This window comes from Palaemon carinicauda, chromosome 5, assembly GCF_036898095.1.
Source record: "Palaemon carinicauda isolate YSFRI2023 chromosome 5, ASM3689809v2, whole genome shotgun sequence".
Lineage (NCBI taxonomy): Eukaryota > Metazoa > Arthropoda > Malacostraca > Decapoda > Palaemonidae > Palaemon > Palaemon carinicauda.
Genome location: NC_090729.1, coordinates 178,991,849 through 179,011,656, shown reverse-complemented (window position 1 = coordinate 179,011,656; position 19,808 = coordinate 178,991,849). Strand labels below are relative to the sequence as shown.

The following is a 19,808-nucleotide window of genomic DNA, read 5'->3' as shown; positions in this document are numbered from 1 at the left end:
TTGTGGAGCGAACGCCATCTGTAACAACTACCGTGGTAACTACACTTGTACATGTCCGGAAGGATATGTCGGCAATCCATACGATGGAGTAAGTAGATTTTATTCATCTGTTTCTTTATGTTTATGTTAAATGCTGATTGGCTCAAATTTATGATAAAGTAAATATAAATATTTTCATTTAGGCGTTCATGTTGCATTTTGCTTGGCTACAGTTTTATAAATGCAATTTTTTTTTTTTTTATCATTTAGGCTGGTATAATCATACTGCCCATTTCATTTAAGTATATTTTGAAGACTAAAACTGGTATATTCATACTGCCCATTTCATTGAGGAATATTTTGAAAACTAAAAGAAAATTCCTTAATATGTATATAAACAGATTTAGAAATGGTCTATTTCTACTGCCCATGTCATTGAAGAATATTTTGAAAACTAAAAGAAAATTCCTTAATGTATGTCTGCTACATCATAAACACTTTTAAACACAGTTATGAAAAAAGTGAATTTTTTTTTTTGTATTTTGTATTTGAATACATAATATGTTAATACAATATCGCCCTCTTCCCCGCAGTGTGCTGATCTGGACGAGTGTCAGAGAGCGGATTCTTGTGGACCCTCTGCCAAATGCCAGAACCGCGAAGGAGGTCATGATTGCGAATGTCCTCAAGGATACGAAGGCGATCCTTACTCTCGATCTGGATGCCTGGTAAGAGCACCTGTTTCTCGAGTCCTTAGGATCAATGGGGAGTCCTTCGAGCCTGTGAGAAAGAGTGGGGTTGAGTAGGGATATAATTTTTTTTTATAATACTTCACTCTACGTTACATTAAATGTTTCCAGATTTACCTTTTTAGTTGCTTGTGGTCATTACACACACACACACACACACACACACATATATATATATATATATATATATATACAGTATATTAGAACCATCTCCATAGTGTAAAACTATTATATATTTCCTTTACTAAAAGTTTTTGCTGGTTCAGATAGTTGCCTTTGGCTGGCACGGACTCCTAATCGTTAAACACTCCATACGTTATTAATCCGTAATCTAAATTTCTAAATTTAACTATTTTTTATATCAAGTAATTCAGTAGTTATTTTTCTAAATTTTTTGCTCTCTTATGTTTTTTAATGTTTGTATCTTGGAGTGTTCCTGGATTATAATTTTTTTATCTATTGCTTTTTGTTATTGCAAAAATAACTTTGATCCTCCAAAGTATATTAAAGTCTCCCACAAAAATATCGATATGATTTATATTTTAAATACACGCAGTATACTGTTATTTATCCTCTGATTCTTTGCTATACTTTTTATTTTAATTCCATATGCTGTTAATAATTCTCTGATTCTCCCTACAGGATATTAACGAATGTGCGTCCAATCCCTGCGCTGCGAACGCCATCTGCGCAGATGGCGCTAACAATTTCACCTGCGCATGCCCACCTGGGTTTATTGGAGATCCCTACAATAGGGTTGGTGCATGCAAAGGTAAGATGATGAAAAGAAACTCCGAGTTTTGCAGGTTTTAGGGAATAATAGATTCAGATCCAAACTTCATCCAAGAGTTGAGGAAAATTTTCATTTGGTTGTGAGTTCAGTTGGAGAAATTTTATATTTTTTATATTATGCACATGTAAACTATATATATATATATATATATATATGCATTATATATATATATATATATATATATATATATATATATATATATATATGCATATATGTATATGTTATATATTATATATATATATGTATATATGTATGACTATGATATAAAAAGTTTTTCTTATCATTGAGATGAGGTTTGGATCCATAACAGTTGCTTTTCAAGGTCAGATAGTATTTAGGGTTTAATTTTTGGAGACCTGAACTAATATCACTAGGTATTCATATGCTTCCTTGGGATTATTTTCATGGTACTAATAGAGGTATTATTCACTGCGTGAATTAGGCTTATGATTCAGATTAATTTACTGATTAGTACTAATTTCTTTGTGTTATTGATGAAATCAAAGGTGGTTTAGGATTATTGGCCATAACATACAATATAGATTACACTGATGTATTTAGCAGTAATATAGCCATAATACACGAGAGTTAACTAATGGGAATTGACCACTAACCCCAAACAAAGATATAAACGAATGCGTTGATCCATCAACCGTGAGAGAAGAAGAAGAAAGTTCTACGGATAACGAACTGGAAACCACCACCACGTTCGTATTTGACATCTCGGATAAGATCGAAGGCCTCATGAACACCCTCATGCCGGACCTCCTGGAATCCAGCAACTGGACGTTCCCCTGTGGCGCCTCGGCCACTTGCATCAACACCCCTGGGGCGTTCGAGTGCCGCTGTGGCCCTGGGTTCACAGGCGACCCTTTGAAAGATTGCACTGACATCAACGAGTGTGGTCTGGCCACGACCTGCGGGAAGAATGCCAAGTGCATGAATGTCCCCGGGTCCTACAAGTGCTTCTGCCCCAGGGGCTTTGAAGGGGATGGCGACGAGACATGCAGCAGTTAGTAGAGCGAACGATAGTTTCATTTTCCAGTCATGGAAGCTGTGTATTTCGCTTCCCTCTCTATTGCCCAAGTCTCCGGTCTTCAGTATCTCCTTCGAGTAACTCTTGTGTTCTTCGAGAGTGATTTACTGTCCCTTTTTACAAGTCCCGACTAGACCTGATGACGTCATCCTTTAACCGAAGGAATTTTTTTTTAACCTTCAACCTTAGTGTCTAAGTTTTCGGTGAACTTTCTTCCCAAACTTCCTTCCTATTCTGGGAAGTATTGGGTATTTAGTTTGTGTCATTTTATGGACAAGATAAAGACATAAAGACACAGTCTGTGTATCCAATTTAAATCCATATTGCTACGTAAGAGGATGTAACTAGTGGACTTCTAATAATAGACTATTATTCCATTCATTAACTAATGAAGAAGGAAAACATTTTTTAATGATTAATTTTAGTATTTGGGTTAATAACCGTAGATCAATATTAAAACTAAACGATAAACAGACAGACCCCAAATACTTTGGAATATATTCCTCCATATTGAGACTTTTAAGAATTTAAGCAAGACGCAATTCTTAAATACTGAGAAGGTATGACAAATCTTGTATATCTGTATCTCAACTTATTCCTTATATGTATTTTTATTTTACTCGATCATCTTTTTCTTATCCTTTGTTTAACCAAAGGTCTTGAGAATGTAGCGATATATTTGCCCTTGTTCCTTGTTTTTACTATATTTCCTGATATGATGAATTTATTAGGAATGAAAGACAATGGATAGATGGATATAAAAAGAGACAAGTGTTTTACGAGACTTATTTTTCAAAATCCTTCTGTCCTTAATTCTTTAGAGAGAGAGAGAGAGAGAGAGAGAGAGAGAGAGAGAGAGAATCCAATTTGACGAAAAGACGTCAGCGGTTAATAGCTATGGTAAATGAAAGGCACTTGGATTTAGTTTTGTATTTCCGAATACAGATAAAACTCCCAAAATTATGTTATTACAAAATTTCAAATCAGGGACTACAAACATGTATTTTCCCCTTGTAAAATTACTAATAATTATTCTAAACTTTTGTTGATAAAAGAATCAAAAGGGATTGAGTGCCTGTAGGCCTATTCTTAGATTTGAAAAAAAAAAAAAAAAAAGGACTTCAATAAAAAGATGTGGATGATCCTTTGTTAACCTCAAAACAAGACTACCAACGTACTTTCTTCGGACATAAACAAAAAACAAAAACAAAAAACTGGCTACATGCATGTATATAAGAAATGACAAAAAAGACTCGAAGCATGTTTTTCCCGATTATAAAAAACACACGAAATTACTGTATAAACTCCTTTGATCGTCATGTGCTTTTCATCTAAGCTGTGTCTAATTTCGCAATATTCTTTTGGTTAAGCATTTTGAAACAATACTTGATTTCACTTCAGTATTGTTTCTGTTCTTTTGTAATTGCTCACAAGATCCACAGAAATCCTGGAAGGTGGAATCTTGTTCTGTTGGTTTTCTTTTTATACTTCTAGTAATCTAAAATAGTTCTAGCTGCGTTTGTAATTATTTTCTTATTTCATGTAAATGATTAAAATTTCCAGTTTATGTCAGAAAAAATTCAATTGAAATAAAGGATTCATTGTTATACCAAAAATAATACAAAAAAAAAAAAAAAATAAGTTTTCAAACCTAAAGTCTAGACTATTTTAGATTTTCCTGAGCTTGGCAGTGCTACAGTGCATCACTCTAGAACTTACATTATTGTATAGTTCTTCATCTGTAGTGAATCTTTTGATATATAGTAAAGTGTACAATTGTAGTAAAGCTCTTGGTACTTTCGTGAAGTACTTCTAGAGGTGTAGCTTTGTAGTGTTCTAGTAAGTACCTTCAGTAGGAACATTTCCGCTATTGCTTTGTAGTTCTGTAGTTACTCAAGTAGTTACTACCTCTTAAGTCTTCAGGTTGAAGTTATCTTTATATATTCCAGGTTTTATTTACTGTGGATTTGCTTCCTCAACGCTATTCGTTTATATATCTGCATTTATCTCATTCTTGGCTTTTATTCATATTTCATTAGAGCTACCTTTATTTTATGTTATTTACTCTGTATGTATGTGTATATTGTTTATACATGTGTATGCACATGCAGTATTTGTGTTGAGTCTCTTGATTAGAGTTTCAGTATTACCATATTAATTTAGATCTACTCAGATTCAATTAACTTTTAATATTCTAACTTACCTAACGCCAAATATTAACATCTACTTCAGTCAAGATATTTTGCCAAATGAACAATTATGCTAATATTTTGCATACGCATAATTTGTTAAATAATTGTATTTTTGGTGTATTATCATACAGTACTATCACTATTCATTCTATTCATTATTACTTGAATAGAATATATTTCACATTTTCTTTTAATCAATTTAAATGTATTTTGGTTATGAAAGTTACCTTCAGAAGCCTTTAAACTTAATTATTATATAAGAATCTTTTGCAAATCTATTACAGTGACCAAAATCTGATATTTATTTTTTTTATAATTTTGAATAATTATTTCCCACGTTGCTTTTATCAAAATAAACCTTCCATTTATTTAAAAGGACACATTATCATCACTCCCATACATTTCTCATGTGCAAACAGACGTTTAAAGTATTATTATTATTAGTATTGATATTCTTATTATTACTGATATTATTGTTGTTGCAAACAAATCTTCAAAGTATCATTATCATTTTATCATTATTATTGCAAACAAATCTTCAAAGTATTACTATCATTATTATTATTATTATTATTATTATTATTATTATTATTATTAATGCAAACAAATCCTCAAAATATTATTATTATTATTATTATTATTATTATTATTATTATTATTATTAATGCAAACAAATCCTCAAATTATTATTATTATTATTATTATTATTATTATTATTATTATTATTATTAATGCAAACAAATCCTCAAATTATTATTATTATTATTATTATTATTATTATTATTATTATTATTATTATTATTATTATTATTATTATTATTATTATTACTAAATTATTATTATCATCATCATCATTCCCAATCTCCCCATGCCACCCCCACCAAAATTCCCCCACTCCCCCCTTGCCTCCGCTAATCCCATCTCGTTGTGACCCACCCTCAGACGTCGACGAGTGCCTGGCAAACCCTTGCGGTGCCAACGCCATCTGTATCGACAGCGTTGGCAGCTATTCCTGTCAGTGCCAAGAAGCTTACACGGGAGATCCATACACGGGTTGTGTTGGTTAGTATTGATGTGATGTTGCAAGTAGTTATTTTAGTAGTAAGAGGATGATCGATTAGTATTAGTATTATATATGTGTGTATTACTACTGCTGTTGATGCTACTTCTACTACTGCTGCTGATGTTGGTACAGGTACTATAAACAAATGCAGTTGTAGTAGTAGCAACAGTATTATTATTATTATTATTATTATTATTATTATTAGTAGTAGTAGTAGTAGTAGTAGTAGTAGTAGTAGTAGTAGTTGTTGTTGTTGTTGTTGTTGTTGTAATGATACGAAAATCGACATTCATCTGACAATAACTAGTTTGATCTATATAAATTATCGATATCATTGTTGTTGTTATTATTATTATTAGTAGTAGTAGTAGTAGTAGTAGTAGTAGTAGTAGTAGTAGTAGTAGTAGTAGTAGTAGTAGTTGTTGTAATATATGGTAGATTAAGAATAGATATTATTAAAAGTCAATTATTCAGAACACTTCATCACTTCCATTAGCAACAATTAATGTATCTGCATTATTAGAAGTATTAGATATTAGTAAGAACTAAGCAGAGTTCTTAATTAAGTATATATTTCCCCCCTTTCAGACATTGACGAATGCTCTGTCTTGAACCGGCCTTGTGGCATTAATGCCCTCTGTCAGAATACTGAACCTGGCTACAACTGTGTCTGCCCTGAAGGCTTTGCCCCGAAACCAACCCCTGACGTTAGCTGTATACAGGTAAGAGACCTTCTAAGATATTTTACAGTTTAGTATCTACCTGTTTCTTCAAACTTAATTATTCTAATTTATTTATAGTTTAATATTTTGTTTCCTCTTTTTGATGAATATTGTAAAATGATCAATTTGAACTGGTACTTATTATTGTAAAAGATGAGTCTATTTTTTCCGTACTCTATTTACTGTTTAGTTTCCTCTGTTTTCTCAAACATAATTGTTATAATTTATTTATAGTTTCACATTCCTGTTTCATCGTTTATATGAATATCTTAAAATGATCGCTGAATTTGTACAATCAGGTTTTTTATGTTATTGTAAAAAAAAAAAAAAAATTTTGCCGCGGTAAGTATATTTACAAATGTTTTTATACATTTCCTGTATTCCCTATCACATTCAGTTTCCGGCATTTTATCGTTTTCCTTTAGCCCATCTCTTTATTTCCTTTCTGCTATACCTCCGTTCGTGCTTCTTTTTCTTCCATTGGCTATCTAACCCATTTCAACCTTACCCCCTAGGGGGTGAATGGTCTCCCTGCCCCAGCGATGGGAACTTTATCCCAAATTCACAAAACCGTCACCGCATTTCCCCTTCTATTCGACAGACTAAGGTGACCGTCAGGTGCTAGATGTCGAATCCCAAATTCGACATGTTCTCGACTTTTATTTCATAAACGTCTCCACATTTCCCCCCTCTCTATTCGACACTCTAAGGTAGCCATCAAGTGCCAGATGTCGAATCCCAAATTCGACATTTTCCCGACTTTTATTTCATAAACGTCACCTTATTTCCCCTTGTATTCAACAGACTGCTGTGACCATCCGGTGCCAGTCGAACTTCCAGTGCGTGAACAACGCCGAGTGCAACGACGGCCTGTGCTACTGTCGAACAGGCTTCGAAGCCATTGGGGCCGAGTGCCGCGATGTCGACGAGTGCCGCGAGTCGCCCTGCGGTCCCAATGCTCAGTGCCGGAACATTCCCGGAAGTTACCAGTGCTCTTGCAACTTTGGCTTTATCGGAAACCCTCCTGAGACTCTGTGCAAAGGTAAGGAAGCTGGAGAGAGAGAGAGAGAGAGAGAGAGAGAGAGAGAGAGAGAGAGAGTTATAAGGATTTTGGATGTCTCAAATACTTTTTAGTCCATCCTTGGAGATTCCATTCGCTTTTGGGTAGAACGAATTGGATGTAACATTTACAAGAAATTTTATGATCTTGTCTAACATATTCTTGAGAGAGAGAGAGAGAGAGAGAGAGAGAGAGAGAGAGAGAGAGAGCAAAAGCTTCTGCTTGCGAATGAGGGTCATTTAATTTAGCTTGCAAAAATCTAATACCCTGTGCTTGTCATAGTTTGCATGCAAGATAACCATGCTTTTGTTTCACTCCTTAGTGGAATTGTGATGTTTAGTTCCATATAGATTAAGTGCTTGCCATGATGTTGCTTTTTTTATTATTACCCATATAACAAATGGGTAATTATTTAATAGTGTATGGTATGATAAGTAGTTTTAACCGCTATATCATGTGGCTCTTACTTAGCAGGTCTAATTTAGATATATATATATATATATATATATATATATATTATAGAATTATATGTATATATAATTCATCTTTGGTATGCATTCATACATGTCTATTTCCTTTATTTTAACCGCATGATATTTCGGCTAAAATGCGTCTCTCGAATTTTTATTCACTAACATTAACAATAGAACTTTTTGCAGCTTTTCAACAGGAATGTCAAGTCCATAGCGTAAAGAGTCCTATATTTTGATAACAAAATTATTTTCCCTTATGATGCATGCATAATTTTGTCCTACACACGCATAATTGCAATATTTTCTGATAACTTCAGTTATGATAATCCTAAAATCCTGTTTTTCAAGAATTTTGAAAGTTTGGATATTAAAAGATTCTCTTCGTGGATGATCCAAGTCTCACTGTAAATGAATTGCGTTCGGACACATTGGCTTTGGCTTTGGCACACCTAGAAACTGTAATTATGAAGCTTGAACTAACCCGTTTGAAAATCTAGTCCTTATAGAAGACATTTAGACGATGGCATGATTATTTTGACGCAGTTAGTGCAACTAATATAAATATAGAGTGACAAACCATGAGTGCTTGGTTATCGACGGCAGATAAGGACGAGTGCAAATCGGACCCGTTCCCCTGTGGTGAAGCCGCCAAGTGCGTCAATACATTTGGCGCCTTCGCTTGCGATTGTCCTTATCCGATGCATGGCGACCCCAAGATAAAGTGCATGCGTGAGTCTTTACTAACCATAGTGATGTAAACTAGTTTTAGATTTATAATATTTCTTTATCACTACCAACTGCTACCCAAGGTCTGTAGACCTATATCTATAGACCTTGCTGTTCAATGCTATGTGCTGCTTTGTCAACTCTTTTTCTCACTAGCCTTCTTTAGACCTAGTCACTAACAACTAATAACTGTGTATGCTGTGTGAATCATATAAATTATAGTTAGAATAATTTATTATTTATTACTAACATCTTTATTTTGATAACTAGACTGTAATGAGCTTTGGTGCACACGGATATGTAAATCCACACAAAGGCTTCTTTTAATAGTTTTATAGTATGTTAGGTTACAATTGCATTTAAAAACTGTAAATTGTGAACCATCAAATGCATGCCATAACATATTCAATATATTATATTTTTTTATAGTAAAGTAGAATTTTACCTGATTCGGAAATTGCATTGAAGACTACGCGATATTCCAATTTTCATGTAGTCATACATGTCATAGATGTTAAATAATCATATGGTTTATTTTTTTTATTTATTTGAAAATGTATGTATGCATGTATGTATGTATATATGTATTTCTTCACACTGTAATCTAAATTTGCAATATACTTCTTAAAACGGTTCATGAAAGAATACAAAGAAAATGGATCAAATAGTTATATTTCGATGAATATTCACTGGTCCTCGTATATAAGGTCGGAATTTACTGTCTTTTTCATTCTTGTTTGTTTCTTTTTTTTTACTCCTTTTAAGAGGTATATTAAGCTGATAATTTACAGTTAGAAGAAATATATATATATATATATATATATATATATATATATATATATATATATATATATATATATATATATATATGTTTATACATATTTACATTTATATATATATATATATATACATATATATATTAATATATATATATATATATATATATATATATATATATATATATATATGTGTGTGTGTGTATGTGTGTATATGTATTTGTATTTGTGTGTGTACTACTCTTATTCCTGCATTACTCGAGCATAAATCTCCTTCCTCGCCACCACATAGGTGATAAAACCTTTTTATTTCATTCACACTAACTCCCAGAATAATTAATCCTTATACCTACCCCTATGCCTATGCTCCCTATGAAGTATACAAGTGCCTCTTTCATAACTGTATCCTTTGGTCCATCCCAGCACCCTGCGAAGGAGTGCAATGCGGTCCTCACGCCACTTGTCAGCCCGATGGAGGGGATGCCATGTGCGTCTGCAACCCGGGCTGGACTTACAATCCTATGGACATCACAGCTGGCTGTGTTGGTGAGTTGATTCAGATGTTTTTGGAATTTTTATATTATTGAAATTTAGAAATTGAGACATTTTGTAAGTTTTTTTTATATACAGATATTTGGGAATTAGTAAGTTTAGAAATTTTGATATTTAGAAATTTTGAAAATTTTAATGTTTTTAAATGAAGATATTTGGTAATTTGTAAGTTTAGAGATTTTGATATTTAGAAATTTAGAACATTTTGATGTTTTTAAATGAAGATATTTGGTAATTTGTAAGTTTAGAAATTTGGATATTTGGAAATTTAGAAATTTTTGGTGTTTTTAAATGTAGATATTTTGGAATTTGTAAGTTTAGAAATTTTTATATTATGAAGTTTAGAATATTTGTGAATTTGGAAATTTAGATATTTTCAAATTTATGAATTTAGTTATTTTCCAGTTTAGGTATTTGGAAATCAAGCAATGCATGTATTTTGAACATAAGAAAATCAGATATTCTGAAATTAAGAAATTTATTCATAAGCTTTGTCTCAATTTTCTTGTTTTCTTACTTGCGGTAAGGGCCCGTTTTTTTTTTTTTTTTTTTTTTTTTTTTTTTTTTGCATCAATTCAAGCTTGACCTTTCCAGCCAGTCTAATCAGACTAGAAAATATATTTTACTTATGCAGCTGATGTTATTTTAACTATTATTATTTTTTGCTTGTCTTCTGATGAAGAAGTTTCAGCAAAGTCACTCACTTAATAAAGGGTTAAGTAAACTACACTTTTGGGAATAAATACCAACTTAGTTACCTCCTAGACCTACAATAAACGTTAACATTTTTGTCACATTTTAGTTTCATGTTCATAAAATGATTCTCCTAATATTTATTTCATTTATGTCCACTAGATGTGGATGAGTGCAAAGCTGGAGGTCTCCCATCTGGCCAATGTGGTGATAAGGCTATTTGCACCAACACCCCTGGCTCTTTCACCTGCCAGTGCCCACCCGGATTCTCAGGAAACGCTTACACCAAGTGCTTAGGTATGTAATTATTTAAGCTGTAACCTCATTTCTTTCTTTCGGGTCAGGTTAAACTATCAAAAGGGTAACTAACGTATTTTTAAGAACTGAAAACTAAATTTCGAGAAAGAGCATGGCGTTGTTTGGCATCTGTTTAGGTGTTAAGGTACAGTATGTGTTCCTAAGAGGCTGTGTTTGATAGATTTGATATTTTTTTTTCTGGTGTTTGGGTTTGCTCAGTTTGTTTTGTAAGGTGGACCGGCTAAATAAGTTGTGCTTATTTTTCGTATATTCCATTTAATCAAATCCCTTATCGTTTTGACACTTACATGTGTATGGTGGAGGTTGACATTAAACCTAATGATCTATCTAGATGTTATACCCACACAATATAAGGACAGATTATAATGTCTTTTTCACTTTTGTTTTTCTTTTAGACTCCTTTTAAAGAGGCAAATCAAGCTGTTATAGTATAGTAAGAAGAAATTTACACACGCGTTTAATCCGAATATCCAGATATTTTCGTCAATCTTAGTATTATAAACACACAGTCAATCGAACCAATATAAACTTATCTTGATAACACGTGTTGATAACCTCATCTACTGACATGATGGTATTTAAAGATACAAATGTATTTTACGGATCTTTATGTAAGTTACAACGTAGTAGGAACAGAGTTTAAGTACCTTGAAGGAGAAGCACATAACAGGATATCTGATTCATACAACTACACATCATTAATTGCATGCAATAGGAGGTACATCGTTTCATGGATAAGATAATAAAGTATTTAGCCTGGCAGTCTAAGGAGGAAAAAAGTTTAGCTCTTTACTTCTTTGAAATATATGGAATCATCTGTGATAGCTGGAAAATCTTCAGAGAAGGTTAAGAATAAATGTAGGGGAGGTAAGTAATGAAACATCCTCAATGCATGTTGCCTAGAACTATACATTTAACTATTGTAGTACATTTTAGACGAATGTATTAACAGGTATGGTGTGTTAACTTTCAACGATGCTTGTTTTACCAATAACATGATCTAGATTAAAAGAAATATGAAATTATTTTTGCTTGATGAAAATAACCCCATCGTAAATAGCTGTGCATTTACTAACATTTTCTCCTGTGCTTACTAACCAACTGTTATCACTGTTATGTTACTAACCGCGAAACTTTTCTTTTTCGTAACTTGCTTTGCACGCGCAGATGTGAACGAGTGCCTTGGGCACCCGTTCCCCTGTGGGAAGAATGCCAAGTGTACCAACATCCAAGGGAATTACACATGTGTGTGTCCTCAGCCTCTCGAGGGAGATCCGGAGGTCGAGTGTGGTTAGTAAATAATATGAATTTCCAGGATTGTGTAATTTAGGTGCACGCATTACTACATCTCGCCTACTGTGTCATCCTCGAGTCTATACCTTACCTTAACTATAACTAGCCTCAAAATTAGTGTGTCTCCTCTGGTCTCCTGTTTGATTTCAGAAGTTCATTATGAGCAATCCAACATTTAGAACCATTTCTTGAGAACTTTTCCATGTTAGAGAAAATTTCACAATAATAAGCAATAAAATATGCTTGTAGTTTATATGTCGCACAGTGCTGTAATTGTTATTTTTGTATTAGGTCGCACTACACTAGTGATTCGTTTCTTCCTGACTTAAGCGGGTAGAAAGCCTTATGTGGTGGTTGGTAAGGGATTAATTTTATTGGATGTTTCCTATCTTGAATTTGTTCATCTTTGTCTTCCTAGCTGTAATTAAGGTGTACCAATGTGCTATCCATTGTATATCATAGGTGTTACTGTCTATGTATAAGATGACAGACTAAACTTTACACTTAAAAAACTGCATTGAGATGTTATATAGAAAAAAATTAACCAACTAATATTGGCTGAGAATAGGGTTAGTGAGCTAGGGTTAAAATTCTGTCATGTTCTTGTTCTTGCAATCCTATCCCATCTCTCCATTTTTTTCCTTTTCAGAGTAATAAGATTTCCTCGCTTGTAGCACAAGTTTAGAATTAATATTTTACTGTGTTGAGGTTACCTTTAGCTACACGTGATGATTGGCTCTTTCTTTTGTTATTAGCAATATTTTTTAGTATGCGCCAAGTAAAGGTCATTTATAGTTAAAGAAAGATTAAGTCTTATAAGCAATATTTGTTTTATATATATTTGCTCTTTTGTATGTGTGATCAATATATATATATATATATATATATATATATATATATATATATATATATATATATATATATATATGTATGTATATGTATATATATATATAATTTATATATATATATATATATATATATAGATATATATATAAATACTGTATATATATATATATATATATATATATATATATATATATATATATATATATATATATATATATATATATATTTATATATATATATGTGTGTGTGTATGTATGTATGTATGTACTGTACTATATATATATATATATATATATATATATATATATATATATATATATATATATATATATATATACAGTATATATATATATATATATATATATATATATATATATATATATATATATATATATATATATACTGTATATACACACACACATATATATATATATATATATATATATATATATATATATATATATATATATATATATATATATATATATATATATATACACACACACATATATATATATATATATATATATATGTATATATATATATTCATCGCATAATTAAAAACAAGTATATGTTTCACATATCCATTTGAAATGAGAAGAAATGTTGTCTTGCATATCCAAATTGTATTTTAGTTTATGTCGGTTCTGGCAAGCTCCATTGATACTTTCATTGATACTCGGTGTTAGGTTATTCGCCAATAATAGATAGCAAGAAAAAAAAATATTCTTGAATGCATTTTCATGATATTGTGTTTTACAAACAGATATTGACGAGTGTCGATTGCCGGGAGCCTGTGGCATTGGAGCTATTTGTTCAAACACTGTAGGATCCTATGACTGTAAGTGTCCTCCGGGCACTGTTGCTGACCCCGATGCTTACACACAGTGTCTTCAAATCATGAAATGCAAGATTGACAATGACTGTCCTGGCAATGCTCTGTGCCTTGCAAGCCAGTGCATGTGCCCTGAACCCAATATCGGAGATGACTGTAGACGTAAGTGTTGCTATCAATGCAGAAGTGTGGGCACTTGTTCAAACTTGGATGCCTAGTTAAAGTTGTTGGGAGTTGTTTAACGTTTTATGTGGAATATTTGTGCCATATTTACTAAATAGGATTTTTTAATATAGAGGATAGTATTAGCTCATCATTAATAATTACTACACAGGGATTCTAATCTCAAACATATGTATGCTTTCACCACAGATCCATGTGAAGATGTTCGTTGTGGTCCCAATGCAGAATGCAAACTGATCAATGGTATGCCAAAATGTATATGTGGTCAAGGATTTGCTGGTGATCCAAATGGTATCTTTGGCTGCAGTGATGTCGACGAATGTAACAACAATCCTTGTGGAAAGGGTGCTGTTTGTCGAAATGAACCAGGAACCTTCACATGCGAATGTCCTTCAGGGTTTGAGGGGAATCCTGTCAGAGAAGGTTGCAAGGCAGTCAAGTCCCCTGGATGTGGTCCATCTCAGCCATGCCCTACTGGAGAGCAATGCGTAGAGGACGATGCTATTAAAGAGAATGTCTGTGTTTGTCAGCGAGGCTTTACTAGAAACCTGAACACAGAACCTTGTAGGGACATTAATGAATGTGTAGAGAACAGAGGAGGGAAACCAACATGTGGCCTTAATGCAATCTGTAAAAACTTACCAGGCTCTTATGATTGCCAGTGTCCACCTGGCTTTGTCGGGAATCCATTCAACAACTGTGAAAGTAAGTACCACTTTAAATTTTGGAATATTATTTTGTGATTTATATATGAACATTTTAAAATTAATTCCTTAATTTATGTTTTTGTTCATGGTTGCTTGAGACTATACCTTTTATTTTATTTCATTTTCAGAGTGTAGCACACTAGAGTGCACCTGCTTGCCTCCATATCGTATTGTACAAGGAAACTGTGTACTGGCTAATTGCTCCTTAGGCAACAAGTGCCCCTCTGGAGCTGAATGCGTCACAATTCAAGGAGGATTAAGTTATTGCGCTTGTCCATCTGGCTTCACCACGTTGACTGATGGATCTTGCAAAGATGTAGATGAGTGCGCCGTACGACGTCCTGATGGTCGCCCAACTTGTGGAGTTGGGGCTGAATGTTACAACCAGGTTGGAAGTTATGAATGTCGCTGTCCACCTGGTCATTCAGGAGATCCATACACGTTCGGTTGTTCTAGCAATATTGTACGTGAATGTACCAGTAATGGAGAATGTGGAGAAAATGAAAGATGCGAACAACCAGGAAAATGTGTTTGTCCACCTCCGTACTTTGTAGATAATTTAGACAATAACAAATGTAAGAGCCCATGTGAAGCTTTTTCATGTGGTATCAACAGCAGGTGTACACCTTCAGATCCTCCTGAGTGTATGTGTCTTCCAGGATTTAGAGATGGTGGGCTAGCTGGGTGTGTTGACATTGATGAATGCCAGGAAAGGTCTTGTGGTGAAAACGCTATCTGTATTAATGAAATTGGCACATACAAATGTGAATGTCCTCTTGGCACTCAGGGAGATCCATTCATTGGTGCCTGCATTGGACAAATGGATTCTTCCCGACGTTGTAAGAAGGATGAAGATTGCCCTAAAGATCTAGCATGCACAGACAGTGGAGAATGCGTTAATCCATGTGATTCCCTTCCTTGTGGCTCTAATGCATACTGTGAAGCAGAAGATCATGCAGCTTGGTGTCGATGCCACCCTGGATATGCAGAAGGTCCTAATGGAGATTGTATCTCTATGTGTGAAGGCTTCCTTTGTGGACCAAATTCCCGTTGCATTGTTTCCCGAGATGGACCTACATGTAAATGTGAAGGAGGATACAATGGTAATCCCTTCCCTGGGGGCTCTTGCCTAACAGATCAATGTTCAGCAACCAATCCATGTGCTGAACCCCAGGTCTGTGTCAATGGAAGATGTAAGGAGCGTTGCGAAGGCATTGTCTGTGGAGTAGGAGCTAAATGTGATAAAAATACCAACACATGTGTATGCTTACCATTCTTCTTAGGAGATCCAGATCTTTTATGTGTTCCACGTAAGTATAAATCTTGTTGAATTCAATTAAACATTTCATAATTTAAACCTCTAAAAATGTCTGAAAAATCAAAGGTATCGTTTTGATATTTAGATTATCTATTAAAAGCGTCATTGTTATTTTTAAACAATAGTAAGATATCAAGTTATGTGTATATTACTAAGTTTGTGTATTTAACCTTGAACTTATTTTTTTTCTTTGAGGGAAAAAATTATGAAAGTAGAGTAGTAGTGTCAGATGAAATATATATTATTTGGAATATTGATTATTTTAAATGATGAATTCCTTTTACTTCAAATTTTAATGATTTGTTCCTAATCCCCTTAAAAATGTTTCTCCCATAGCTGTGACGCCACCACTGTGCACCCCTGGTTGTGGTAAGAATGCTCACTGTGAGTATGGACAGCCAAATCTATGTGTATGTAACACTGGGTACAGTGGTAACCCTTATGAATCATGCGCATCTGAAGAAGATGAAAAGGCAGATTGTTCTACTACTACTTGTGGTATCAATGCAGAGTGCAGGCAGGGTGTCAACCGCGTAGATTGTGTTTGTCCTGTAGGGTACCGAGGAAATCCATACATGGAATGCACTGATGTTGATGAGTGTATTGGAACAGCCTGTGGCATGAATGCTGTGTGCCTAAATACACCCGGAAGTTTTGACTGCAGATGTCAAGAAGGCTTTAGTGGTAATCCATTCCAAATGTGTATGCCTACTGAAGTGTCATCTGATCCCTGTGATGAAAATCCAGTCCTTTGCAGCTGTGCTACTGTTATATGTGGTCCAAATGCTGCCTGTGATCTGGGCGAATGTACATGTTTTTCTGGCTTTACTGGTGATCCAACTGATCCCACAGTTGGTTGCCAATTACCTGGATGCCAAAATAATTTTGATTGTGATGACAATGAAATTTGCTTTGCTCACAACGGCCGCCGTTTCTGTGTTGATGCATGCGATAAGTTTGAATGCGGACCAAATGCTATTTGTGTCTCTCAAAACCATCGCTCTTCTTGCTTGTGTAAGGAAGATTATGTTGGAAATCCCAATGATCCAGTGAAAGGATGTCAACCAGAAGATCGAGAAAGTAAATGTAATGAAAATGATGATTGCCCTGAAGGACAGGTATGTCAGATAGACCACTTGGGTCTCAAGGCTTGTATTGATCCTTGTTTTTCACATTCCTGTGGTCAAAATGAATACTGCTATGTGCAAGCAGACCGTCCACTCTGCCAGTGTGAAGAAGGATATCTTCGCAATCCAACAACTAGCCAATGTCAGAGTAAGTATTTACAGTACTGTATATTGATCCACAGTATTTACAATTGAAATAACAGAATGTGTCACCCACATTTATTTTGAAGCCCATTTTTACTTTAAAAGTATATACATATTTGTGAATCATTGTTAAGAACTGTCATTTAACATATATTTTAACCAAAACCATGATTTTTACTCTAGTATAATTTTTTTTTTATTATTTTCAGAACCAGCTTTCCCAGACTGTGATTCAGATTTTCGATGTGCTGAAACTGAAGCATGCCGACCAGATCAACTAGGTGTTCTGAAATGTGCGGATGTATGCAGTGACTTCAATTGCCCACTGCATTCAAAATGTTTTGCTAGTAACCATCGTGGTTTTTGTCAGTGTGAACCTGGCTACACTGGTAATCCTAATGACCGATCTGGCTGTCGCCCCATACCCCTGGATGATTGTCAGTCTGATTCTCAGTGTTTGGAAACTGAAAGATGTGAAACACAAGGCAACGTAAAGAAATGTGTGTCTGTCTGCAAGGGAACTCCCTGTGGTCCTGGAGCAGTTTGTGTAGCAAACAATCATGCTGCACAATGCCAGTGCCCTCCTGGGCTATTTGCCGGTGATCCATATGATCTAGTCAAAGGATGCTCTATTGTAAACTGTATCACTAACACTGACTGTCCCACTGATAAGGCTTGTAACAGGTTGGATTATATGTGTTTTGATGTTTGCTATGATGCTTGTGGGGACAATGCCATCTGCATTGCAGAGAATCATCGTTACAATTGTAAATGCCCTCCAGGTTTCAAGCCAAACCCTTCAGCAGAACTTTTGTGTACAGCTGTGGATCTGTGTAACCCTAATCCTTGTCATTCATCTGCAACATGCTCTCCTATTGGTGGTACACATCAGTGTACTTGCCCTCCAGGAATGGTAGGGGACCCTTACACCACAGGTTGTCATCCAGAGGGCACTTGTCCCAATGGGGATTCTGACTGCCAGTTAGACAGCGTATGTATCAATGGGAGATGTGCATCACCATGTGACAAAGCTTGTGGACCTAATACCCTTTGTAACATTGTCAACAGGAAACCTGTCTGTAACTGCCCTCAAGGATTTGAGCCTAATCCTACTCCAGATAAGGGATGTGTTCGTATCACACATCTCTGTAGTAATGATGCTCAATGTAAAGGAGGCGTTTGCTTTGATGGTCAATGCAAAGGTGTCTGTCGGGACAGCACTGAATGTGCCCAGGGTGAACTGTGCAGTAATAACATGTGCATGAGTCCCTGTGTTTCCTCTTCCCAGTGTCCTCCAAATCAGGCCTGCATCTCTGGTGTGTGCCTTTTGGGTTGTCGTGGCAATATTGATTGTCCAACCAATAAAGCTTGTGTTAACAACCGATGTGAAGATCCATGTCTCAGGGAAAATGTTTGTGGTCCTAATGCGGCTTGTCGTGTCAAGGAATATTTGACAGAATGTGTTTGTCCAGAAGGGTTTAATCCAACTCCCACCCCACAGCAAGGCTGTATCCGCATACCACCATCTTGCACTACAATTGATGAATGTGGTCCAAGCACCACTTGTGATTTTGGTAAATGCAAACCAGTTTGTCAACAGAATAATCAGTGTGCTCAAGGAGAAAGCTGTTCTGGAGGCATGTGCCACAAAGTATGCTTTGGTGATGGTAATTGTCTACAGGGAGAAGTTTGTGTTGAGGGTTCATGCGTATCAGGATGCCGAATAAATGGAGACTGTCTTCTTAATGAAGTGTGTATTTCCAAAAAGTGTATGTGTGCTAAAGGGTACTTACCAGGTCCAAGTGGCTGTGTTGATGTTGATGAATGCCAGCAAAACCCTTGTCACTCAACTGCATCTTGTATCAATGTTCCTGGTTCTTACAAATGTACCTGCCCATTAGGTACTGTTGGTGACCCATATAGCAGTTCTGGCTGTCTTAAACCTAATCAATGTGATGGTGATGCCTCTTGTGAAGGGGATCAATCATGTGAGAAAAATTCAGAAGGAGTTTTCGAATGTATTGACCCATGTGCATCTGCTGTTTGTGGCAACAATGCACGCTGCAGAGTAGCAAATCGCAAGCCACTTTGTGAATGTGAACCAGGCCACTTTGGTGATCCAAATGATCTTTCTGTTGGATGTGTACGTGGAGATTGCATTGTTAATGAACACTGCCCTACAAACAAGCAATGTGACCTTAGCAACAAGTGTATAAGTAAGTT

General features: G+C 34.8%; 1 protein-coding gene across 1 annotated transcript in view; it reads left to right on the top strand.

The window, feature by feature from the left end:
- Position 1: 1 nt before the first annotated feature.
- LOC137641274 (uncharacterized) overlaps positions 2–19,808 on the top strand; it is a gene marked incomplete at its 5' end in the record, with an annotated part of 145,611 nt that continues 125,804 nt past the window's right edge. The window contains 14 exon segments of the mRNA XM_068373702.1: positions 2–88; positions 573–707; positions 1,371–1,500; positions 2,147–2,533; positions 5,692–5,811; positions 6,401–6,534; positions 7,339–7,576; positions 9,993–10,115; positions 10,977–11,111; positions 14,038–14,268; positions 14,479–14,994; positions 15,125–16,306; positions 16,651–17,589; positions 17,795–19,801. Of these exon segments, the coding sequence (XP_068229803.1) occupies positions 2–88; positions 573–707; positions 1,371–1,500; positions 2,147–2,533; positions 5,692–5,811; positions 6,401–6,534; positions 7,339–7,576; positions 9,993–10,115; positions 10,977–11,111; positions 14,038–14,268; positions 14,479–14,994; positions 15,125–16,306; positions 16,651–17,589; positions 17,795–19,801 (6,364 nt within the window).